The following is a 24,784-nucleotide window of genomic DNA, read 5'->3' on the forward strand; positions in this document are numbered from 1 at the left end:
CTCTGTATGGGGGTGTCCCGAGATTAATGGAGACGCCACGCGGAGACACCGCCGGGGCCGGTCGGACGCTCTGGACGCGGTAGCCGCCGCTCCCCAGCGTGCGCGACGACGGAGGAACGCGACCGCACAGGTGCCCCAGCCCAGGAGAAACGTTAGGGCCCCGCCGTCCCCGCGAATCTCGGGGGCGGGGTGCTCTCTCCTCCCTGGGCGCTGCTGCAGGGCGAGCTCAGGATGTGAACAATCGAGGGGCACATGAGCATTTCCTGTATGTATCGTCTTCCTACTTCCGTTTTCAGAAAGTGCAGGAGAAGGGCTGGAACCGGCCACCTTTGGGGTTAACGCCCGTAAGCCGGAGGCACGGGCAGCACACTGTCCCTTTAAGGCGTTGAGCCAGGCCGAAGCGTTCTGCTCCTCTCCGCTCCCCGTAGCTGCCTTCCGAGAGGCCGGCTTTGTGCGTTTGCCACGCCCCGCGCGCGCGCATGCGCACTGTTGTTCCCCCCCCCCCCCCCGCACTGCCTAGCTGAGCTCGGCCCGGCTCCCGCCCAGGCGGCGGACGACGCGAAGCCTTGAGCGCCCGCCCCCATCCCCCAGCCGCCCGGCAGGTAAGTGGGGACCGCCCGGCCGGCAGGCACGCCCCGGGGGCGCGGGACCGGGGCCGACGCTGGCTCCCCCCGCGCCGCCCGCCGCCGCACGTGTTCCGGCGGGCCCGGCCCGGCGCCGGTTCAGCCCCGCCGGGCCTCCCGGCGCAGAAGCCCCGCGCCCGCTGCCTCGCCTCCGGGCGCCCGCTCTAAGCCCCTCCTCCCCACCGAGCGACCGGGCCCCGGCGGCCCCCTCCCCTGACCCGAACCAGCCCCAAACGGACCCGCACGGACCGCCGAGTCCCGGGGACCCCCGGCTTCTCCCGCCCCCAGCGGTCAGGTGACAAGCCCCCGGCCCCGGGACTGTGACTTCCTCCTGCAGCCGCCGTGCGTCCCCCCTTTGCCTCCAGAGAAAGACCCCTGAGCCGCCGAGCTTGGATGTGGCGCGCTGTCTGCTCGTCTCTGCTGCAGAGGCGCCCTCACCCTAACCTGCTGCTCACCCCCAGCCGGGGGCAGCCAGGCCGCATCTCCCCCCGCGCGAGCCCGGGGCCCAAGGGGTGCGGGGCTGCCGGCATGAAGGGAGAGACCACCACGCTCTTGCCCTGGAGTCTCAGAGCCCTTCCAGTCTGGCCTGCGAGAGCCATTTTGGGGGATGTGGAAGATGCTCCCCGGTAGCCTCCTCACCCTGTTTCTACCCGCCCAGGTCCGCTGTCGACACTGCCTCTGAGGTTGGCCGGGCCCCGTAGGAGGCGGAGAGGTAAGCCAGAACGCCCGCGTGTCTGAGAACCCAGGTGGGGTACGGAGAGCCGGGTTCCCTCGCTCTCAGTGGGCCTCGTTACCGCCCGTCTTCCCACACCCAGGGGCCCAGTCTCTGGGGTGGAGCCTAGTAATATGCATTTTACCGGCAGCCCGGGAGAGCTTCTCTCCGAAGCTCTCCGAAGAAGTTCGGAAGCTTAGCCTTGGGTGGTGTGGCTCACCTAGGTGCCGAGAGGGAGTAGGTAGCAAGTGATCTGGAGGCGGCTCCGAACGTTGAGTCGAGAAGTTGTATTTCTAAAAGTTTGCTGAATTTTTGTGTTGATGTTTTTTGTGTTAATGTTTTGCTGGCCGAAGTGTTGGGTAGGGGTTGAGCTGGGAGGGGTTGGGCACCTTTCCTGTAAGACCACCGTTTGCGGGAGTCACACCACACCTCCTGGTGGGTCTTGATTTTTACTCTAGAAGGAGCTGCTCAGGCCTCTGGGCTGCCCTTTCCACGCCAGATGGAGCCTCTTCAGTTCCCACTGGTGTTTAGGTTGGACGGGCCCCGGGCTTCCCTCCTCTCAGCCCTAGTTGTGGTCTGCCTTTCTCAGATGCTAGGTTCTGTGAAACAGACCATCCAGCTCTCGTCCTTGGCTCCTTTCCCCCCACTTGTCCAGCCCCCCCAGGGGAGGGCAGCACTTGGGTTAATTGGCACGGCCTGCCTGCGCTAAAGATAATCACCAGGTAGGCAGCGTTTCCTGAGCACCAGCTTTTTGCTAGGACTTTGCCCCACCGGCAGCTTTCTTGACCTGCCCCTCCCCTCCCCGCCCCTACTGCTTGGGCTTTGAGTGCTGCCGGGTCCACTCCTGGGCCGGGATCCTCGCTGCAGGTAACCAGCTGTGGCCTCATGGGGTTGTCTGCACAGCTGTGTTGCATTGTGATTTCGCTCCCCTGCTCTTGGATGAAGAGTTTAGGATGTGCTCTTTTTGATGGCTTCTGTTCGGCCTTGGTGCGACAAGGAGCCCGTGCAAGCTTCCAGTTTTAAGCGCCGAGCTAGAATTTACCAGGTGTGACCGCATTGGGTTAACGGTGGTGCCCAGCTTCTGGGGGGTGGCTGGCCGGTGATGCTTGCCGGCTGCCTTGGCTTCTCTGGAAAGGCGCCGTCCCTTGTTTCAGAGTCACCTGGCGACTCGGCTCCCGTCTGTGCTTTCCGGCTGCGTCTTGTCGTTGCTTCACCAGGGACGGAGAGCCTCCCGGCTGTTAGCGTTTTGGAAGCAGCCTTGTGTCTGCAGCCTACACGCGGCGACCTTGGAGTCCCGGGAGGTGTGGACCACTGGGGCCTGCTCTTGCGTGTTCAAACGTGGCTGTTAGCGCTTTTGCATCACTTGGGATGCATTTAAGGATTTGGATGAGTTCCCAAACTTCTGCACCCTGTAGCTCGGTCTCCTGTAATTTGGCGTGTTTGTTTCCTGACAAGAAGTCTTTGATTTTTTTTTTTTTTAAATGTATCAAGGGCTCCTTGAAGAGAATTACGTTTTGTCTGCCTGGACTGTGCTGCATTTCAGACATGCGGGTAACAAAATAGGAAGCACCCCTGAAGGTGGGTCTTGGACTCTGATCACAGAAGGGACGAGAGCAGCACAGTACCTGCAAAGGACTAGTGAGGAGTTACGTGCAGAGGATGCTTAATTTGGAACGGCACCTGCTGCAGAGCTCAGTGAGGTGGTCAGATTTTTAAAACTCTTTTTCCTGGAAATTAATTTTTGAAGTGTGGTTTATTGGCCTCGGTCCCCCACTGTAGGTTTGGATTAGCAGACAGCCCTTGCCACTGTGCGTCCTCCACTCGGAGCTGTGAACGCTCTACCCGCGTCGCCCTGCCTTGGTGGGCTGCAGAGCCATGGCAACCGAGGAGAAGAAGCCCGAGGCTGAGGCCGCCCGAGCACAGCCCACCCCGTCGTCATCGGCCACGCAGAGCAAGGCACGTCCCTGAGGGCTCCTGGGCACGAAGGCTGGGAGACCCTCGGAAATATTTCAAGCCCGGAACTCTGTTCCCTCCACACACACACTTAAATATTGCCAGTTTTTACTCCAAACTACATTCCCAGCCAGTCCAGTGCTGATTGTGGGCCGTGTCGGGGATTCCCAAACTGTCACCTGGGGAGGGGGCTTCACCAGCATTACACATCCTTGGTCTTGATCGTAAGAGTCTGTGTGGGACCCGGGAAACGCCTCTTGTTCAGCACCTTGCCCCTGGCCTGCACAGTTTCCTGCGGAGGGCGGTGTGCAGACCCCTCCTGTGGACCGCAGGTGGGCCTCTCACCAAGGGCACAGGCCTTCAGGTGTGCGTTGGGGAGCCTGACCTCGGGTGGATGGGCTGCCGAAACAGGGCTGGGGCTGCCGGAGGTTCCAGCTGCACTGCCGGGACTGCCTGGAGGGCGGCCTGGGTGACGGGGCTTCAGGAGAGGCAGGGCTTGTGAGGGGCACTCGGAGCCCGGGTTTAGGCAGGTGCACCCCGGTGGACGAGGGCTCTGGGAAGCGCCGTCACAGGGTAGGTGTGAGCGTGACATTCGGCCTGGGCGCCAGCTCCACGCCGGCGATCGGTGGGTTTGGACAGTGGTGGTTACTTTTCGCTGACGTGTCCTCTCTTTAACAGCCCACACCTGTGAAACCGAACTACGCTCTGAAGTTCACCCTGGCCGGGCACACGAAAGCCGTGTCCTCTGTGAAGTTCAGCCCGAACGGGGAGTGGCTGGCGAGTTCGTGTAAGTGCCCCTGGGGCTTCCCTGCCTGTCCCCTTGATGTGCCCGTGCCGGTTGTGACTCTGAAGGGACGGGCCCGGGCCAGGGGGGAGGCCTGGGGGTGGGTGCCGAGGACCGCGGCTCCCTAGGGGAGGCCTGTGTTGCGGGCAGCCCAGATTTTGGCCCCTGGATGACTGGAGACCTCGGTTGCTTTTCATTCCTTTCTTTCAGCTGCAGATAAACTCATTAAGATTTGGGGAGCATACGACGGGAAATTTGAGAAAACCATCTTGGGTCACAAGCTGGTAGGTCTCAACCCTGGGCCGAAGTTGCTGCTGGACGTGGGTTGGGGCCCATCTCCCGGGCTTATCAGGTTAAGATTGAACCTCCCTGCCCCCAATTTTTGGGATAGTTACTTGCCTCTTGGTTTTTTTAAAAATTAGTTAATTAATTTTTGGCTGCATTGGGTTTTCACTGCCGTGAAGGGGCTTTCTCTAGTTGCGGCAAGCGGGAGCTTCTCTTCGTTGCGGTGCGCAGGCTTATTGCAGTGGCTTCTCTTGTTGTGGAGCCCGGGCTCTAGGCACTCGGGCTTCAGTAGTTGTGGCGCGCAGGCTCAGCTGCTCCGCGGCATGTGGGATCTTCCCGGACCAAGGTTCGAGCCCGTGTCGCCTGCATTGGCAGGCGGATTCTCAGCCACTGCACCACCAGGGAAGCCCGCCTCTTGTTTTTCAAGCAGATCGTTTTGACCTCCCCAGATGAGTTTCTGCCCAACTGTGAGGCCTGGCAGAGCCACGGAGTACAGGCTTCTGGGCCCGGCCTGCGGGTTCAGTCTATATGGTCAGCACGAACTAGAGGGAGTGACTTGCTTAGTTATGTTCAGTTGGACGTTGAGGATTTGACTTTTGCTGGCTAATCCCATTTTGCTCAGATAGTGACCGTGTGTTTCCTCCCCCAGGGAATATCTGATGTGGCCTGGTCCTCAGATTCTAACCTCCTTGTTTCTGCCTCAGATGACAAAACCCTGAAGATATGGGACGTGAGCTCGGTAAGCCGCACGGGCCCCTCCTTGGGAAGCGTGTGCGTTTGGGGAAGGGGCTTGGGGTGGGACTGCGTCTGGGGAGCAGCCGTGCTTGTTGTCAGAGGGGCTTTACAGCTGTGGCGGGTCAGGTGCTGATGGGTTTAGCCGATATTTGAAGAAATAACTACTGGGAATGACTTAGTCTCACAATACTTCCTCTCAGGGAAAGTGTCTGGAAACCCTGAAGGGACACAGCAATTACGTCTTTTGCTGTAACTTCAACCCCCAGTCCAACCTCATCGTCTCGGGCTCTGTGAGTTTGGGGCCTCCCCAGGGGCGGGGGTGAGCGGGGGGCCGTCCTGGGTTGCTCTGGGGGCTCGGGGGACAGCGAGTCTGTCACCTCCGTCCCCCCGGAGAACCACTGCCACCTGCCCCTCTGTCTCCAGTTTGACGAAAGCGTGAGGATATGGGACGTGAAGACGGGGAAGTGCCTCAAGACCTTGCCCGCGCACTCGGACCCCGTCTCAGCTGTGAGTCCTCCCCGCCCAGCCAGTTCGCGTCGCTCGCCCGACAGCAAGGCCATGAGCGGAGACTGGGCTCAGGGTCCCGTGCCTATGGGAGGCGGGGCGGGGAGGCGTCCCTGCACGGAGGCTTACAGAACAGGCGGGGGCAGCGTGGGTGTCGCGTGGAGCCACCTTTGGGTGGGTGGGCAGAGGGCCCTGGGGTCCGGGTGGCCCAGTCATGGGTGAGGCGGTGGGAAGGTGGGACCCCGCGAGCGTGCTGCACGCGCGGTCCAAGGCTGCCGCCAGTGCGCAGGATGAACAGGCAGGGGTTAAACTACATGCGTGTCATAAACGGCTCCATTTACAAACGGCCAAAGTATTTCTTTGTCAGCAAAGAGCCCGAAGTGGTTCCTTAGCCAAGTTTGCCTTTTGAAAAGTGGAAGGGGTCACGTATAAACAGCTTGTTCGCTGTTACTGAGCAGATGGTCCTCCTCAGGTTCTAGAATTGTGGAGGTGAGTGACTTTAAGTGGCTTCAGCCTTGGAAGGCCTTTGTCCAGCGGAGGCCGTGGGCAGAGTCCTGACCCCTTGGGGGACACGTAACGTGTGCTGGTCGAAGCTGCCTGGCGCAGTGCTGGCCCTGTGTCACGGCCGGTGCCTGCGGCTGCGGGGAAGGCGCCCTTGCCGTCTGGGCTCCGGGCCCTCCTGAGCCTGTGCCGTCGCCCCTCTGTCCTCCACGCTGGGGGCCCGGTCTGAGCCGAGCTGGCTTCCAGACATGCCGCAAATGGGCACGTGTGAAGTAACCAGGAGACACTCGGAGTGAGGGCCGTGAGTTGAAAGAGTTCTGTCTGTGTTGCAGTGGTCAGGGATGGGGCTCTGATCGCAAACGATGGTAGGATTTTTAAAGTCTTTGCTTCTTACAAAAGTGACGTGTGCTTATTTTAAAAAAGGCAAGAGGCAACGTAGCGCGTAGCAAATCAGAGTCTCCTGAGCTCCCATCCTCAGAGGCAACTGCGCGCAGCTGGCAGCTACCGTCTGGGTGTTTTGGTTTTTTAAGTGCGTGTTTCCCAGCCCACCCCCTCTCGTTGGATGGCGGTGGTGCTACAGGACAGCGGCATCCTGTTCCAGCTTGTGCACTGCGGAAAGGTCTCGGGCACCTTCCGGCTCTGTGCCTGCAGGTGCTTGACATTCTCTGTCATCCCCCCGTGGATGCTGGCTTGTGACTTGCACTTTATGGAGAGAAGTGCAGTGCACGTCTGTTGAACAGCCTTGCACGCTTGTGCCACAGCGTTTGCGGGCAGGTGTTGGGGGAGCACCGGGTCTGCGAGTGGTCAGCCTTTGCGAGGCCAGTCCTGGATCAGAGCCCTCGGGGTGTGTGGGCTTCCTGCGGTCTTCCGCCCCCTTGAGTCCAGCTGCTGTCCCCCTGCCTGCACTCCCCCGTGTCAGTGCTTTCCTGAAGTCCCTGCTGTGCCCTTCATCCATCCCGCCCCCTCTCCGCAGCTGCTGGCCTCTGCATTTGCCTCACTTGCCCACTCTCTCCCTCCTCGGTGCGCCTGCAAGTGTCACCTCCAGAGAGCTCAGCGGCTGTCCGTCTGAGTCGAGACTTGGCGTCCCCACTGGGGTCTGTCTCGCCCCCCGCTTCCTTCTGGGTGGCACTGACTTCCTGGCCATCTTGCCCCTCACACCTGCGCGCTGGTCTGCCGGCGTGTGCCGGCGGTGCTGTCTGGACGTGGCTGGAACAGAGCAGAGCGTGGCCCTGGTGGGGCAGGCTTTGGGGCCCCATGTCAGCTCGTCATCACCCAGCGAAGGGGCTTCGATCAGATCATAGTTTGCAGGTTCAGAGGGATGAGTGTGATGAGATCCGCTGCTGTGAGTTTTAGGGAAACCGGCTTTGGGAGGTTGACAAGCACGTGGCTCAGGTTGGGGGGGGCGCCGTGAGCACCGCCGGGGGTGTAGGACGAGGACAGTGACAGCGGCTCTTCACGGGCCACGCCAGCCACGCGGAGGCTGCCAGCCACACAGGTAGCACCGCAGGCTGAGACATGCAGGAGTGGGCAGTATGTAAGCTTCCAGCTTCTGAAGGTCCAGTGCAAGGGAAAGAACGTACAGTGTCTCGTTTATAACTTTAGCACCGGTTACGTGTTGAAGTAGCATTTCAGGTATATTGGGTTAAGTAGAAACCTGTCAGGTTTGTTTCACCTGTTAACTTCCCTGCTGCAGTGGCTAAGAAGTTTAGATGGCACACGTGGCTCCATCACGGGCCCCTCGACAGTCTGGACAGTGGTTCTCCAAGCGTGGTCCCCAGACCAGCCTCTGTTGGGATTGTGCAAGACATGTAGATTCTCGGGGCCCAGCGCTGGGCTTTGACAAGCCTTCCAGGTGCTTCTGCTACACGTGGGTTTGTCCCCTGGGGACACCTGGCACCGTCTGGAGACATTTATGTTGTCAACAACCAGATGGTACTGACATGTCGTGAGTCAAGGGCGGGGGAGCTGCTACACAGGACAGCCCATAGCAAAGGAGCGTGTGAACCGTTTGTCAGTGGTGTGAGGACCAGACGCTGGTCTGAACTGTGGCGGCAGGCGGGCGGCCCCAGCCCCGTCCCCGAGAGGTTGACCTGGGGCGCGACCCCCCATGGGACAGGCATCACATGTAGCAGGAAAGAGGGCATTCCAGTGGGGAGCGGGGGTGTCGTAAAAAGGCTTTTCCTGCCCAGGACTCGAATGAAAACGACGGGAATTTATGATGAAATGTCACTTCGGACGTTGCGACTCCTTCTGTATACACTGAGATTCAGCTGGAAAGAAGAAAGAGGACAAACCCAATGGCAAACCACTTAGGAGGAAGGGACCGCTCACGTTGCCATTTCTTTATCAGAAGGTGTATCTCGCCTGTCTCTGTGGTGGGCAGTTAGGCATTCAGATAAAATAACTGGTGTGGACATATCACAGGTCCGCTTCTGGGCCCGGCACCTGATCTGGACATCACACCTCTTCCCAGGCACAGAGTTTGGAGCAGCCTGGATCTCGTTCCTGCCCCGTCTGCACAGCTCGAGTGTCCCAGGGGTTGGTGTCCGGGCCCTCGGAGCAGTAACCTGGCCGTCTTGTGGTTCTGGGGGTGCTCAGCTGGCAGGGTTATGCGGGTGGGAAAGCTCCGGAGTTTCTGAATAAGTGGGCATCCTTCTCCTGACTCTTCTGCTTTGTTCGATGGAAGTCGGGGAAGCCCTGGTCCTCCTGCCCCCACGGCCGTGTGGGTCCACAGACACGCTCTGGGCAGTGGGGCCTCTCCACGGAGCCAGCAGGTCTGGGTCGGTCGAGTCTGTTACTCTTCAGTGGTGCGTCTTGTAGTAAGTGATTTAAATACTAAAGACGTGTTTCAGGGTTGGTTTGCTTTCTGTGGTTCAGTCTTCCGTCGTGAAACAGACTGACGGTTACTTGAGACACCAGGTAAAAATGACCATTTTATCCACATTGCTTGTGGTCTACGTTAGAATCCTTGGGAAATCAGAACTTAAAGCTCACTCAGAATGCAGCAGGGTGTGTGTCCCTTTGTCGGGGGCCGGTGAACGGAAGGCCGTCCAGGTGAGGCGCAGTCTGTGTTGATGCTCTGAAAGTAAGTTTCTTTTCCCCCCTCCCGCTCCTTCATCCTCAGGTTCATTTTAATCGTGATGGATCCTTGATAGTTTCAAGTAGCTACGATGGTCTCTGGTAAGTGAAAGAGCTTTACTTCGTTGAGTCAGCAAGCATTTAACGGCCTCCCCTTGCACCGTTGTGCCTCTGGGCGTCCAGCGGAAGCCTCTGCCTCGAGGGGCTTGGGCAGGCGGGGTGGCGGTGAGCATGGCCGGGAGAGCGGGCTCCTGTCAGCAGCGAGGCCCCAGCCAGAGACGCGGGGAGGCACTGCCGTCCTGGACGTGGCTCCCCGTGGACCCCGAAGGGTGCGCCTCCCAAGCTCGTGGCGCTGGTGGGGAGGTGGAAGAAAGGTGTGCTGACGTGAACGTCCGAGAGTGTCCCGTCGGGGCCGTCAGGGTCCTGAACAGGTGTATGAAAACAGGTCCCGTCACGGAGGGTGAGGAGGAAGGGTGGAGGGGGCACCGTCTCCTGCAGAACATCCAGTCTAAGCGGATCACGCTCGTGGCCTTGGCGCTGCTAGTGTAAGTGCCTTCTGGATTCTTTAAGAGACACGAGGGAAGATGCGGAAATAAACGTTTTAAATTTAACTGGGCACACGTGGGTATAAAGCATTAGGTATCTGGGCTTGGAAGGTTGCGTGTCACAGCTCACCTGGTTACCGGGGAGGGGACCCTGGGGAGGGGATGGGGCGGCAGCAGCCACCGGCCAGACCGATGGCCCGAGAAGGACTTCCCAGCTACGCGGGAGAAAGACAGTGTGGCTAGAAATTTGTCTACATTTAGTGAAAATAAAATAGAGAAACTCGAGTAACATAAGTGATAACGTGTAAAAATACCGTGGAAGAAACGGAGCTCAGGGTACTTGCTGGGTGCTACCGTGGCGGGGCTGCCTGAACACCCTCAAGAAAGGCTGTCAGGTTTGGGTTAAAAGCCCTTCTGACTCTTGTTGTTTTCAAGAAACACACCTAAGACGAAGTGATGAGTCAAGGCTCGGAAAAGAAGCGTGGGCAAGTGGGGTTGGGCAGATGGGAAGCAGAGACAAGAGTATCAGCCAGGGAGACGGTGACGGAAACGAACCACCGGGTAGAGTTGACGGGAAGGCTGAGAAAGCTCAGGCACCAGGCCCCATGGCAGCCCAAAGCTGCCTTGGAGAAACTGGAAATATAGGGAGCTGAAACGTTGGTGAATGAGTTCAACGTGCCGCTTTGACTTTGACAGCAGGGGGCTTGGGACTCAGCAGGGCTGCACGATGCCACAGGCTGTGTATTTGCTACCTGAGAGGAGTAAAGTGTGTCCTGTAAACAGAAGTGCTAGTTTTCCTAAGCGTGTGGCACATTCTCAGAATTCCTTGTGGACCGCCTCTAAAAGGTTTCTAAAGAAATCAGGGGAAAGAAAAGCATGCCAAAAAAAAGTAAGAGGAGAGGAAAGTTGTAAAGTTAAAAGGTGGAGAAAGGGGAAAATGACAGGAGAATTTACATAAGCTGTATTCTTAATAAGGCCAATGAAGTGGTCAGCCTTTATAAACCTAAGTAAGGAAAAAGAGCAGAAAAGGGCAAGACTCAATTAGAGGGGATGGGGATTCCCTGGCGGTCCAGTGGTGAGGACTCCGCGCTTCCACTGCCGTGGCCCGGGTTCAATCCCTGGTTGGGAAGCTGATAACCAAGGCGCGAGGCGTGGCCAAAAAATAAAAAAATAAAAAGGGGGTGGAAAAGAGCAGTTTCGGGGGGATGAGGGACGAGCAGGAGGATGCCTGGCCCACCTCTGAGCAGGATGTTTAGACGGGGATTAATTCATACTTCCTAAATTGAGGAAGGGAGTCACCATGGCAGAGATTGGAAAAAGTGATTAAAGGTCTGAAAACTATATGGGTCCTATGATTTTACACTGGAATTGAGTTAAATAACAGAAACTTCTAAGGCTGTTGGAACTGGACCACAGGACAGGATGGGGAGCCCCCTGGTTCATTTCTGGGTCCAGCATGACCTAACTCGCCAGCTTGCTTGCTAGTCCAAAAATGACAGCCACGGAGGACACCTCACTAGTGAATCTTGAGGCCACACAACCCCCAGGACAATGTTACAGACTGAGTCCACAGTGTGTGGAAAAATAGTATTTCGTGACCAAGTGGGGTTTTTGAGTCATGAGACGATTGTAGTAATGTACCAACCAATAGGAAATTGAAAATCTAATAACTATACCAAGAAATTGGAGGCAAAGATCCATATAATTTTCTTACCGGTATAAGTCAGGTAGGCACCTGATAAAATCCAGCAGCCATTCCTAATAAAAACTCTAGCAAAATACGCCAGTATCACAGACCGTTTAACAGAAACTTAATAATCATGTTTATAGTAAGTGGTAACGTGCTAAATCCATTTCTGCTGAAATCGGGCAGAAGTCATGCCCATCTCCTTTAGCATTTGGTGCTATTTGGAATTTCTAGCTAACGTGATAAGAAGATAAAGTCATTGTGTGAAAACTGGATAGAGACTTATCTCTTTGTAGGTGGTACATTTGTATGTTTTTTGTTTTGTTTTGTTTTGTTTTTTTGCGGTAGCGGGCCTCTCACTGCCGAGACCTCTCCCGTTGCGGAGCACAGGCTCCGGATGCGCAGGCTCAGCGGTCGTGGCTCACGGGCCCAGCCGCTCCGCGACATGTGGGATCTTCCCGGACCAGGGCACGAACCCGTGTCCCCTGCATCGGCAGGCGGACTCTCAACCACTGCGCCACCAGGGAAGCCCGGGATGTTTTTTAAAACTTAAAAGTCACGTGTTAGTACTTTTACAAATAGGGACTCATTTAAGCCTCATAACCGTCCTGTGACTCGGGTACTGGATGGTCGCCATCCCCGATCCTCGGTTGGGAAGCTGAGGCAGGGATAAGCCCCTGCCCGCCATCCCCCAGCTGGTCAGCGACAGAGCCAGGGTCTGGAGCACACCTCGGGCTCTGGAACCCAGGCTCTGAGCCACCAAGCCTGCTAGTTACAAAACGGACAAGCATTTGGTGAGGTCACTGTTTGCAATTGACAGTTTTTCGCTATCCTGGGAGCTGCCAGTTAGTGGATGAGAACAAGTTCCCCCCATAAGAGTCACAAAAGCATTGGGGGTACTTAGAATATGATTAACAAGAGAGCAAGGCCTGTATGCAGGAAATGGTGAAATGTAACTAGAGGGACACAAAGCAAAGAGGGAGGGACGGGACCAGGCACGTCCTCATCCTGGCGGTGGGGAACACCCGTCTCCTGGGCTGATACGTTGTAAGTGGTTCGATTGAGAACCCCTCCAACTAGATAAAATTAATTTAAAATTCTTAGAGAAGCATAAACTGAGTTCTCTGCCAGTAGAATTAAGAAAACAAACAGTGAGTGGGGGAGTGCTGTTTCTGGGTGTTAAAACCCGAGACACCGTTACTGCGTCCCCCAGGGCGGGATTGGCTCCGAAGGGCCACAGGTGGGACAGTGAACGCTTGGGTGATAACCCCTGCGTTCCCGTCACCTGTAAAACCCGCGTGCCCTCGACCCAACGCCCGCCCCCATCGCTGGGCATCTGTGCTCCAGAAGTGTCCGCGTGAATACACCGCCACGGTTCCCAAAACAGGGCGTTGTGTTGGCAGAAATCACAGAAACACTGAGATTGCAGCGACGGGATGCCTGGTGCATCCCGTTGGGGAATGGTGGCTCTTTGAGTGGGTTCTCTTGCTCCTGAATAGAGGACGTCCAGAAAAGTGCCTCCGATATCCCGTTTTTATAAAAAACACTCTGCCCCAGGGGCCGTGTGCTTGGCGTGTTTGCGCGTGGAGAGCCCTGCAGGGACGCAGGTCGGGCTGTTGGCCTCGCAGCCGCGGGTGTACAGGGAGGGCCCGGCGTTCCCTTCTGGGCCGTCCCGCCTGTCGCCGAGCACGCTCTCCGCTCTCCGGCAAGAGCACACGCGTGCACTCTGCACGTGCCGCGCCCATTCTGGTCCCCAGGACTCAAGGGAGTGGTTGTGAACGATGACTGGAAAAACGAGATAGGACTGCCTGTGGATTGGTCCTGAAACGTCTGCATTGAGAGCCGCCTGTAGTCACCTGCTGTGCCCGTTGCTTTGCAGCCGGATCTGGGACACCGCCTCGGGCCAGTGCCTGAAGACACTGATCGGTGAGTACTGCCGCCGCCTGCCTGCAGGGGGGCCGTGTCCCCAGGGACAGTCTGCCGCGCGTTGGCTGTGACAGCTTCTCCCATGCTTCCTGCCCTCTGTCTGTGGTTCTCCGGAAGCCTCCCTTTCTCCCCGCTGGACCTGCTCCCTCTGGGAGGGCTCCTTCTCTCCTGACCGGTTCCATCTCCCATCCGCTCCTTCCTGATTGGCTCTGCCTTCTGGCCTGGCGTGGCGCTGCCCAGCGGTGTCCTCTGAAGGACCCGCGAGACCCTCGGACTCCCCCCGTGCTCAGCAGACCCTTGTCTTCTTGTCTTCCTCCCCGGCCTGGGGACCCTCCGCTTGGGTCATTCCTTGAGCAGATGGGGTCGAGCCCCTGCTCTCCGTGAGCCCTGTCTGCTGGGGGTGCAGAGGTGGGGTGGGGGAAGTGGGCAAGGGGCCCCGAGGTCTCTGCACATGGGGCTGGGCTGTGCCTTGGGGAGGAGGGGAGGGCGGCAGGGAGTGGAGGGACAGCGTGGTCTGGGCGGCAGCTGGTGCTGCTGGGCGTGTGGCCAGAGGATGGCCTTGGGCCTGGGAAGGTGATGGGAGAGATGGAGCCCTGGAGGGGTCCGGTCACTGACTGGGGGGAAGGCCTTTGCAGTGTTGAGTTGAGCAGGCAGGGTCGCCGGGGCGGGGCGCTTACCTGAGCCTCCTGTCCCCGGCTGTCCTGGGAACAAGCGTGGCTGTGAGAGTGCACCGGGGCCACCGTGACAGGACACCGTGGCTGCACGGCTTCAATAGCACAGACCCGTCCCCACCTCCTGCTCTGACAGGGATGCCAGTCAGACTGGCTTGGGCGCTCCCCCGCCCCCCGCCTTATTTTAACTTAGCCCACCTCCAGGGCGCTGTCTCCGAGGTGCCGGGCTAGGGCTTCAGCAGGAGAACTGGGGAGGGACATAGTGGTCTCTGTGGTTTTCTTGCTCTGCGAGGGGGGCCACCCTTCTGACGTGCGTCCTTCCCCCCCACCGCGGCATCTCCCCGTGTCTGTCGCGCTGTCTTCCCCCCCGAGGCCTGGGCGGCCACCTCTGCCCAGCAGGAAGTGTCCTCGTGCCCAGGCGGCCGAGCGCGGGCAGTCCCTGCAGCCGCCCCACAGCTGGGCGGGAAGCCGAGGCCAGAGAGGTTGACAGCCGGCAGCAGCGAGCGGTCTGGGGCCGGGCCGGGAGGGGTGGTGGTGAGCGGAGTCCCGTCCTGTTTCTAACCTCGGGTCTAGGGTGTTAGAACCTCGGGCGTTGACGGGCCAGCCCCGCGGTGCTTCACTGTCGGAGCCTGATTAGACCTCTGGGCACTGCCTCCCGTCGTCCGAGCTGGGGGGGTGCGGCCTTCCGTGTGGCCCCGCGGCCGGGTGGCCCTCGCCGGCCTCTCGTGGGCGTTTTCAGTGGCTGGGACCAGCCGGAGGGAGCAGAGGCCGCCGGTGCGCGGGGGGCAGGCCTGGGCCTCCCGGGGTGGTGACGCGCGTGCCGCTCCCCGCCTGGTGCTCGGGACACGTGGCCACGCCGGCCCCCCACCAGGGCACGCGCCCAGGGCTCTCCTCGCTCAGGCTGGGACACACGCCTCCCGAGGAGGCGTGGGACCGTCACGGAGCCCCAGCGCCTCCTGGGTGCGTGCTCTCGTGCCAGCAGCCGAGAGGGTGGCAGGGCCTCTGACCCGCCTTCCCAGGGCCACTCCAGGGCGTGCGCTCTGACCCCAAGTGTCGGGAGCAAGGGTGCACTGTGACGTCACCAGGGTGCTTTCCAGGGAGAAATTACGCGCCTTCCACTATAACCATGCAACCGGAGAGCGCCCGCCCGAGCCCCTGTGTTCTCAGGGGGATAGTTTCTCGGTTTAGCTGGGTGTTTGCAAGCTCTCTCCTGTGAGGAAGGCGATCCCGAGGCCGACTGGCCGCAGGGCCTTCGCTCCTGAAGTCCTAGTGTCACGGGGTCACTGGGAGAACCGGCTCTCACACTGGCACGAGCAGCGGGTGAGGGAGGTGGCTGGCCCTGGGGGACGCCCGCGAGGGGCGGTGTCGGCACAGGTGGCGGTGGCCTCTCCGGGTGGCGGTGAGGGAGCCCCCCTTCCCGGCAGAGCCAGTGCCCCGCTGGCAGCCATCTCTGTGCTCCGTGCAGACGATGACAACCCTCCCGTGTCGTTTGTGAAGTTTTCTCCGAACGGCAAGTACATCCTGGCCGCGACCTTGGACAAGTAAGTGCTTCCGTCCCCGGCGCGGCGTGAGTGGCCAGGCCGCCGCCCCCCAGGGCCAGATGCCAGCGTGGAAGGCGATTCATCCCGCTGGGGCTGGGCTCCGGACTTGGGTGCCACGCTGCGAGGGCCCGTCTGTGCGGGGGCTGGATCTCAGGTTGTTGGCTCCGTGGTCACCGTGGCCCGTCCTGTCTGAGGCGGTGGCGGGCACGGTGGCCTCGAGGTGCTCCCCGGTCTGCCCGGGCACCCTGCTTCTCCCCCGACAAGCTTCCGGGCAGATGTCCCCGGCCGCCGGGCGCCCTCCTGGGAGGTGGTTGGCGCTCTGCCTCCTGTGCCCCGCGGGCTGCCCTCAGGTGGGCTTGCAGGGTCGGCCCCCACGGGAGAAGGAAGGACTGCCCTAGCCGGGGCTTCTCCTGTCCCTTTCTGGCGGCAGCGAGGACCCCTTACCGGCTTAGGGACACTGAGTAGCTTCCTTTAGAAAAGTGTCTTTGACCCACAAATGCCTGGAGGTACCACACTCTGCTCGGGTGTCCTCACGGTCCCTGGACGCCGTGCGGGGCACCTGCACCCGGAGGGGGTGGGGCGGCCGCGGGGGAGCGCACTGATCCTCCCCCTCTGCCTTGCAGCACGCTGAAGCTCTGGGACTACAGCAAAGGCAAGGTGAGCGGTGGGCGTGGGCTCGCGGAGGGGTCGTGCGGGGTCCTGGGCTGTGGCCAGAGGGGCCCAGAAAGCAACTCTGTCGCTATGGTTTGGTGCACGTTGCCTGACGACTCAGGTTAAAGCCTGACCTGGGCGGGTTGTGCGGTGGGGGTCACGGTGCTCTTCAGAGCCGTCCAGTCGGCTGTAAGATGCCTGGACGGGGGCAGCACCTGGGATGCATGCAGGGCGGTCGTGACTGAGCAGACGTCCCCTGGCCGTTTCAGTGCCTGAAGACGTACACGGGCCACAAGAATGAGAAGTACTGCATATTTGCTAATTTCTCTGTCACTGGAGGGAAGGTAAGTCGTCTCCCAGCTCAGGAGCTGCTCCGCCCCCTTCGTGAGACGGGCCTTGTGCTCTCACCCACAGAACAAATAGGAATTTCCTGTTTTTTAACCAAAACGAAGTCACGCCACACAAAGTGCTGGTGACTCTCACTTGTTTCGGGGTGTCCTGTCCCGGCTGCTGGGGGCCCACAGGCTCAGTTGTCACACTGAGGCCTCCTGGAAGTCGGTCCCCGGTGGGTTCTCGTCCCTCGTGGGTGGCCCTCGCCAACCCTCAGGCTCAGACTGAGGAGCTGCCGGGGACGAGCAGCCGAGCCGTGAGTGACGGCAAATGTCCAACATGGCGATGGGGGGAGGGCGGGGGCTCTGGGCCCGCACGGGGGCGGGTGTGCCGGGGGGTGCAGGGCACTGTCCATCCACGTGTGCGCCCTGACCCCGCGTTCTCCCCCCCTCGTCTGCGACCAGTGGATTGTGTCGGGCTCAGAGGACAACCTGGTCTACATCTGGAACCTGCAGACCAAGGAGATCGTACAGAAGCTTCAGGGCCACACAGGTGAGCTCGGCATGTGTGCCGCCGCCCTCCTGCACCTGGTGCCCTGGGAAACCCGACCCAGCGCGTGTGGGCACCTTGGGCTGCCTGCTCCGCCTCCTCTCCTCGCCTGCGGGTGACTGGGGGACGCTGCCCGTTTTGGGGCTGCTTTCGGGGGGGTGGTCTGGTCCTGGCTCCCGCAGGCTGAGGCCACATCCCAAGGCCACAGCCTTTAACCTCTTCTTCCTATCGGCCGGGCTGCCCGGCCCCACAGCCCACGCGGGCACTGTGGCCTGTCCCGTGTGGAGGTGAGGCGTGGAAGTGGGGCGGGGAGCAGGGACGCCTGCCGTCCCCCTGGCTGCTCCGGCTCCTCCGGGGCTCTTCCCCCGTGCTCAGTGGAGAGTGGTGTTGAGCCATTTGAGAATCAGATCGGAGTGACACCCTCTTCCCTAAGAAGGCAGCTCCGCCTGGGAGCAGGGCCTGACCCTGGAGGCCGGCACCGGCCTTCGGCCTCCATCGTTGGCCTGTTAACTTCTGCTCCTCTGCTGTGCGGGCAGGACGCTCAGAGGCTCATTTGAAGCCACTCAGGCCAGAGGGAAAATTCTGGGGTTCATTTTATTTAAAAGCTACAAACACATTAACCTGACGGACCCCAAGAGGCAGGCAGCTCGCGGGATCTGCCGTCCCCGCCCTGGTGGACTCGCAGAGTTGGCCCCTCGGGGCGTCCTGTGGCCCAGCGCTGTGGAGGGGGGCAGCCCCGGGCTCTGGTCCAGGTGCAGAGGGTGCAGTGTTGACACCGTGAGACCGACAGCGGCCCCCCAGCTGTGCCCCTGGCCCGTGTGGCGCCCCAGCCTCCGGGCTGGGTTCTGGGCTGGGTGCCCCGCTGTCTTCCTGCTCGGGCCCTGGGCTCTCAGTGCACCACGGGCGGGGCCCTGTGGGGAGGGGCCGGGTCCAAGGAATGAACTGGTTGTCGCCGTCCCGTTTCCAGATGTTGTCATCTCGACGGCCTGTCACCCGACCGAGAACATCATCGCTTCGGCCGCCCTGGAGAACGACAAGACGATCAAGCTCTGGAAGAGTGACTGCTAGGCCCGCCGTGCGGAGGGACTGTCAGGAAGCCCACCTGGGTTGGCGAGAGTGCAGCTCTCGGAGGGGCTCCCGTGGTCCAGGCCCAGGGCCCGGAGGGGCCTGGGCCTGAGCCGCCTCTGAAGACGACTTGGCTGGGGCGTGTCTCCCACTGGAGGGTTCTAGAAGTTGCTGGTGAAGTTTCTCGCCAATTCCTCTCTCACCGTTGGGGAAGATTTCCTAGTCTGTTTTGTGTTCAAAGAGAGTCAACAGAAATTAATTTTTTATTACAAAAAGGTGAAGTTCAATTTACCACGAGTTGTGTGTTCTTCCAGTAACTGTCCTGTACTGTTTATGTGATTTTATGACCCAGTGCCAGTGCTGTGACCATGGCTGTGTTGCTACCACGGCTTCTGGCCGCCAGCCTGGCCCGCCCGAACTTGGGGGTTGCCCCTGTCAGTGCTCAGCAGATGCTCTGGAGACACTGTCCCACCTGTAGCAGTAGCCACGTGTCTTGAGTCTTTCTGGGAAGCGCAGAGCGGTGTGCACTGATGACCGCGTAAAAGCCTTCTGTGTTTTGGGGTTGTTGCCCCTGTGCTGTTGGCGTGGCGACCACACTCAGGGCTTCCGTTTGTCCCACAGGTGGTCACACTACAGGCAGCCCCTCGGGCTGTAATGCAGGGAGGGTCGTGTGTGCGTGTGGCAGCCGAGTTCTCAGGCAAAGCTTTCCTCCATGTGGCTCTTTGAGGAAAAGTCTCACAGTTGGCAGGAGGTTGAAAGGATTTTTCTCACGAGACAGGTCCCCCGAGTGATGTGCCCACTCTTCCCTTGTCCACGCGGGGTCCGGGGCCGCAGAGGGCGAGTCAGCCGGCCCCACGGGCTAATGGCATGTAGATGGGGGGCCTAGTTGGGATGCTGCCGGGGACCCTGCGATGTCGTCCTGTGGACCGTGGCGGACGCTGGCGAGGGCGGGGGTGTGGGCGGCCCGGGTCTGGGGCGCACAGGCTGGTGCCCGCCCCCGCCACCAACCGCGGGACCCACGGGCTTGGGAGCCGGCCCCTCGTGGGGAGCTGGGTGTCATCCGCCCTCCTCGCCCACCCAGTGGCTCTGCTTGCTGGGTCAGGGGCCTCTTCCTGCCGGCGGGAGTGGGGTGTGGGGCGCACCGGACTGCAGGGCAGTGTTGTCGCAGTGCCGTCCACAGGGAGGGACCCCTCCGTGCAGCCAGGCCACCCTGGGGTTCCAATCCCGCCTGCGGCCCCGAGACCTTTGCTGGGGAGGCACGTCCCCTGCCTGATGCCGGGCGGCGGGGCCAGTCCTTGGGCTCCGGGGGTCCCTGAAGATGGGGGAGCGCTAGCCCACCCCCCAGCGGCCACTGTGGCCCAGAGAGGACAGTCGCACCGGCGTCTGGAAACGAGCCTCCCGCCATTCCCCCCCCCACCACGTGGGAAGAAGCCGTGCGGACGCTGGCTGTCGTAGGAGCGAGTTGCTCTGGTGAAAGGACCCCCGTGTCGGCAGCGTCCGCACGGGGGACGCTGAGGCCCCGCGTCGGTGGCGGAGGCCTGGCCTCGGGATTTCCGAGGCCTTGAGGTTCTTTGGGTTTTGTTGGTTCCGGTGTCGGACTTGCCCCAGGGGGAGGGGCGTGCGTGCAGAGTGCCGTGTCCTTGAATATAGTTTATTTTTTCTACATTTGAATTCTCTCTTGTAGATTTATGTAAAAATACATTCTCTTTTTGAAAATAAAGAATTTCCTGTCTTGTAACTGTGTCCCCGCGAGAACTGTTTACCTTTCTTTCCGTGTAGCGGCTTCCGGAGTGGGAGGCGGACCCCGAGGCGGTGCTTCTTGCTGCGCAGGCTCTGCAGTGCCACGTGCGCTAGCGGAAGGTTCTTGGTCTTTAAAAAATGCCATTTTCTTACTATGACGATTATATATTTGTGCTAATTATAACAGTAGGAAAAGAAAAGGCAAAGATAATAAATCACCCAGATGCCTCTTACCACTAACATTTTGGGGAGTATCTTCTATTATATTAAAAACAAAAACTTCGTTTTGGAACATTTCGAACGTACATAAAAGTGGAGAAAATCCCTGTGTTCTATCATCCGATTTCAAAAACTTGTAACATCTTGTTTCAGGCATCCCTCCCTGGTTATTTTAGTATAAATCCCCAATGTTTTATAATTTAAGCAGTGAATTCATGGTATCTCTAAAAGATAATTCTCCAAAAGCATTACCCCAGTACCGTTTTCACACCTAAAATATGAATTCTTTAATCTAGTGTCCAGGTTTCCCTAGTCATCTTAATATCTTAAAGTGTACGTGCCTACGTATGTACACACAGGTACATGTACACATATGTACGTATACACCCGCGCACATGTACACAAGCTTGGTGTGAACCGGGCCCCAGCAAAGCCCCCGCCTGTGTTTCCTTCTTGAACCTCCAGGTTCCCCCGTTTCTCCCTCGGCATCTCTGTGGAGAATGGGTCACTCGTCCCCTAGGTGTCCAGGTCTGGGTTTGCTGCCTGCACCTCCGAGGGGCTGCCGAGCACCTTCCCGTCTCCCCGTTTCCTGAGAGCCGGAGTGGACTGACCGCCACCCCTGTCTGTTTAAATCGTTGGTCAGGTTGCTTCTATTTACTTTGACCATCATTTTAACTGGGTCCTTAAATGAGCCCTGCATTTGAAACTCGCAGCAGTTTGTGCTCTGGACATAAAGGGGGAGCCTGGTTCAGGGCATCTTTGGCCTCGCCTTCCCTGACCACTCGTGCCTGCTGCTCACCCCACAGAGGTCGTCTGCTTTGGATTTGTCCACTAAGGCTCTGGAATGGTCCAGGATGTGAGCTCCTGGGGCTGGGCTCCTCCCCCACCTGGATCAGTGTCCCACGGAGGATGGCTGCTCAATTACTATTTGTCCCCCGAATGTCTGTGATGCTGAAGAGACGCACATGGAGACTTTGAAGCCACCAAGGCCTCAGACGTCGGCCACCTGCGGGACCTGGTCTGACCGCCAGGTCACCTGCCTAACCTCCCCCACCCCCTTCCTGCTCCCACGCTGAGACACACTGACAGGAAGTGGAAGCCACCTGGGTGTCCTGATGTCCGCTCCCCGGCCCTGCCCCCCACCCTGTGGCTGGGGACGAGGAGGTGAAGGCACACCTGCCCCAGGTGCAATGATGCCCATACAAGGAAGCTGTGATCCACTTTGTATTCTGAAAAATCCCAAGCATCTCATTAAAGACCTAAACGTGAGGCCAGACACTATCAAACTCTCAGAGGAAAACACAGGCAGAACACTCATGACATAAATCACAGCAAGATCCTTTTTGATCCACCTCCTAGAGAAATGGAAATAAACAAATGGGACCTAATGAAACTTCAAAGCTTTCGCACAGCAAAGGAAACCATAAACAAGAGGAAAAGACAACCCTCAGAATGGGAGAAAGTATTTGCAAATGAAGCAACGGACAGAGGATTAATCTCCAAAATTTTGTACAAGCAGCTCATGCAGCTCAATAGCAAAAAAACAACCCAATCCCTAAATGGGCAGCAGACCTAAATAGACATTTCTCCAAAGAAGACATACAGAGGGCCAACAAACACTTGAAAGGATGCTCAACATCACTAATCATTAGAGAAATGCAAATTAAAAATACAATGAGGTATCACCTCACACTGGTCAGAATGGCCATCATCAAAAAATCTACAAACAAATACTGGAGAAGGTGTGGAGAAAAGGGAACCCTCTTGCACTGTTGGTGGGAATGTAAATTGATACAACCACTATGGAGAACAGTATGGAGGTTCCTTAAAAAATGAAAAATAGACCTTACGACCCAGCAATCCCACTACTGGGCATATACCCTGAGAAAACCATAATTCAAAAAGAGTCATGTACCACAATGTTCATTGCAGCTCTATTTACAATAGCCAGGACATGGAAGCAACCTAAGTGTCCATCGACAGATGAATGGATAAAGAAGATGTGGCACATATGTACAATGGAATATTACTCAGCTATAAAAAGAAATGAAATTGAGTTATTTGTAGTGAGGTGGATGGACCTAGAGTCTGTCATACAGAGTAAAGTGAGTCAGAAAGAGAAAAACAAATACCATATGCTAACATATATATATTGAATTTTTAAAAGAAGGTTCTGAAGAACCTAGGGACAGGACAGGAATAAAGACACAGACGTAGAGAATGGACTTGAGGACACGGGGAGGGGGAAGGGTAAGCTGGGACGAAGTGAGAGAGTGGCACTGACATCTATACACCACCAAATGTAAAATAGATAGCTAGTGGGAAGCAGCCACATAGCACAGGGAGATCAGCTCAGTGCTTTGTGAGCAGCTGGAGGGGTGGGATAGGGAGGGAGGAGATATGGGGATATACGTATACGTATAGCTGATTCACTTTGTTATACAGCAGAAACTAACACACCATTGAAAAGCAATTATACTCCAATAAAGATGTAAAAAAAAAAAGGCCAAGCATCTCAAAGAGCCGAGAAAGTAGAGTCGCGTAAGTGTTTGTCCACGCGGCACACATATGTATCACACAACCGTGTATCACAGACCCCTCTGTCGCACACCCCGCCTCTACACCCGCGAGCGTCACGCCCACGTGTCAGTGTGGAACGTGCCGCACACATCGTGTAGCGATGCGCCCCCGTGCACCACACGCCCTTGTGTCCGCACAGCGGAAAACAGTGGTTAGATGCCACGAAGTAGGTGACAACGCCTTAACTGTAGGCGTGTTGTCAGGCCCGAAGGCCTCCTTCATCCTTGTCAAGGAGAGTGCTAACTTTCTCTCTTTTCATACAACACGCTTTTCTTCTTGCGCGCGCCCTATTTGAGGGCCCAGGGGCGTACCGCCTTTCGCTTACGGCAACTTCAGGTTCTCGCCTCAGACACGCTGGTGAAAGCGGTCGCGTCCAACGGAGAGCCGCAAATAAGTCCTTTCTAAGTCTCTATATTATTTTAGCGCGATGAAAAAACTTCTTTTTCGTGTTCTAATATATTCGTAAAGCCAGCCAATCAGAGGCTGAGAGGAATACCCGGAACTCCGAGCGTCCCTCAGGAAAATAGATTCCCCCGGAAACAAAACAGGGTTGGCGCGCACTTCCTACAGCGACACGCCTCGCGGAAATGGCTCGGAACTTTCTGCGGAAATGGAAGTGGTTGGTAGCGAATCAGAGGACGAGGAAGGAAGAGTCGCTCCACGGACATCCGGACGCGGCCCTGCGCTTGGAACTGTGGGTGCGGCGGGAGCCGGGGCGTGGTCTGCGCATGCTCCCAGCCTACGCCACTCGTCTTCCGCGCATGCTCTTTGCCCGCTCCGCGCCATATTTGAGCCGACGGTTCGAGCCCCGGGGTTGGACAGAGTCTGCGCGGAGCCGGCTTCTGCTTTTCCCGTCCGTCCTTTCCCTAGAGCTTTGAGATTTAAATCCGATGCTTCGGGTGCTGGCCGTCCCCGCAGTGTAGACGGTGGGGCCATGCGGCCTCGGGCCGATGCGGTGACGCGGTGCCTCCCCATGGCTGCGGGCGCGTGGTTCTCCGGCCGGACGCGCGTGTGCGCTGGGCTCTGTGCGGCCGGGTGCGACCCTCCGATGAACTGCGCGGGCTGAGAAAGGCGTGTGTGCGTGTGCATGTGTGCATAAGCATATGTGCATATGTGTGCAGACACGCCTGCGTATCCACAGTGTTCGTGCACGCCCAGGCGTCCATGAGCGCGCCCGTCCACACCGTGTATGCGCGCACAGACAGCACAGAAGGGCAGTGGACAGAAGGGGTGGCCGGTGGGTCCAGCCAAGGGACGCTGAGCCGGCGGGGGTGGACACGGCCTGCAGGAGGCTAGCAGTGTCCCCCATGCCGTTCTCCTTTGAGAAGTTTCCGATCAGCCGGTTAGTTACAGGTGGAGAGCTAACCAAGTGCGCACGGGAGAGCTCTGCCCAGTTTGCAGAGCATCGTGGGAGAGAAGGGAGAGACGAGCCGAGGGACAGGCAGGCGTGACCAAGGGACAGGCAGGCAGCCACCGGGGACTGGGTCAGCTGGGAGCGGGTGTGCGTGTGCTCTGGGCAAGGCCCTGTCCTGCCCTGTGTCGGCGCTCCCAGGTTCAGCGAGGGGCCTGGGTGTCACCCTGGAGCCGGTCAGTACAGTGGGCAGCTGCAAGGGGCATCAGTCCTGTCTCAGTCACTGCTCTTTCCAGCTGCCCACACCGTCCTAGCGGCCGGGCTTCCTTAGTCCCAAACCTGCGGGGCTGTAACTCGTCACTAAGGACAAGCCGCTACAGGCCGTGCTCAGCACCCACTGTGTGCCAAGGCCCCAGTGGCCCTGCGCTAACATCTTCCCGTTTCACGCCCCTCCCCCACGAGGTTGGTGCCATGAGCACCCACACTTGATAGCTGAGGACACAAGCCAGAGTGGTTGGGTGACGTGGACATCACACATCCAGTGGGGCAGCAGAGGGGTTAGAGCCGGGCTACGGGGTGAGGGTCGGGGAGTCTGCTCGTGCCAAACTGTCCTGCTCCACGGCTGGGACTTCTGTTCATAGCACCTCTGCCTTGAGCCTCCTGGGACCCTCTGGTCTGGGCACATGGGAGGGTCCATCCAAAGTGGCCCGAGGCCCCAGTGATGTCACCTCCTGCCCATCGACAGGCCACATGG

At 58.7% G+C, this 24,784-nt stretch overlaps 1 protein-coding gene across 2 annotated transcripts; it reads left to right on the plus strand.

Moving 5' to 3' along the window:
• The first annotated feature begins 582 nt into the window (after positions 1 to 582).
• Positions 583 to 18,179, plus strand: LOC308609630 (WD repeat-containing protein 5-like). Of its 2 annotated transcripts, XM_081223367.1 has the most exons (15): positions 583 to 602; positions 1,282 to 1,335; positions 3,115 to 3,291; positions 3,967 to 4,075; positions 4,283 to 4,356; positions 5,007 to 5,096; positions 5,293 to 5,382; positions 5,516 to 5,599; positions 9,222 to 9,277; positions 13,287 to 13,333; positions 15,470 to 15,545; positions 16,169 to 16,202; positions 16,466 to 16,540; positions 16,991 to 17,078; positions 18,043 to 18,179. In XM_081223367.1, the coding sequence occupies exons 3-15, from the start codon at positions 3,211 to 3,213 to the stop codon at positions 18,141 to 18,143; spliced, it is 1,005 nt and encodes a 334-aa protein (XP_081079493.1). In that variant the 5' UTR covers positions 583 to 602; positions 1,282 to 1,335; positions 3,115 to 3,210; the 3' UTR covers positions 18,144 to 18,179. The 2 variants fall into 2 exon arrangements, with proteins under 2 accessions (XP_081079493.1, XP_081079492.1); XM_081223366.1 differs by lacking the exon at positions 583 to 602 and having other exon boundaries at positions 1,237 to 1,335.
• The last annotated feature ends 6,605 nt before the right edge of the window (positions 18,180 to 24,784 follow it).

Source organism: Mesoplodon bidens (genome assembly GCF_964165515.1).
Source record: "Mesoplodon bidens genome assembly, chromosome: Y".
Lineage (NCBI taxonomy): Eukaryota > Metazoa > Chordata > Mammalia > Artiodactyla > Ziphiidae > Mesoplodon > Mesoplodon bidens.

Excerpts from the sequence above, each read along its gene's own strand:
- LOC308609630 (XM_081223367.1), top strand. The coding sequence starts at position 3,211 with ATGGCAACCGAGGAGAAGAAGCCCGAGGCTGAGGCCGCCCGAGCACAG. Across the intron at positions 4,076-4,282 it reads GGAGTGGCTGGCGAGTTCGT|CTGCAGATAAACTCATTAAG; the intron begins GTAAGTGCCCCT and ends CCTTTCTTTCAG. Across the intron at positions 4,357-5,006 it reads CCATCTTGGGTCACAAGCTG|GGAATATCTGATGTGGCCTG; the intron begins GTAGGTCTCAAC and ends TTCCTCCCCCAG.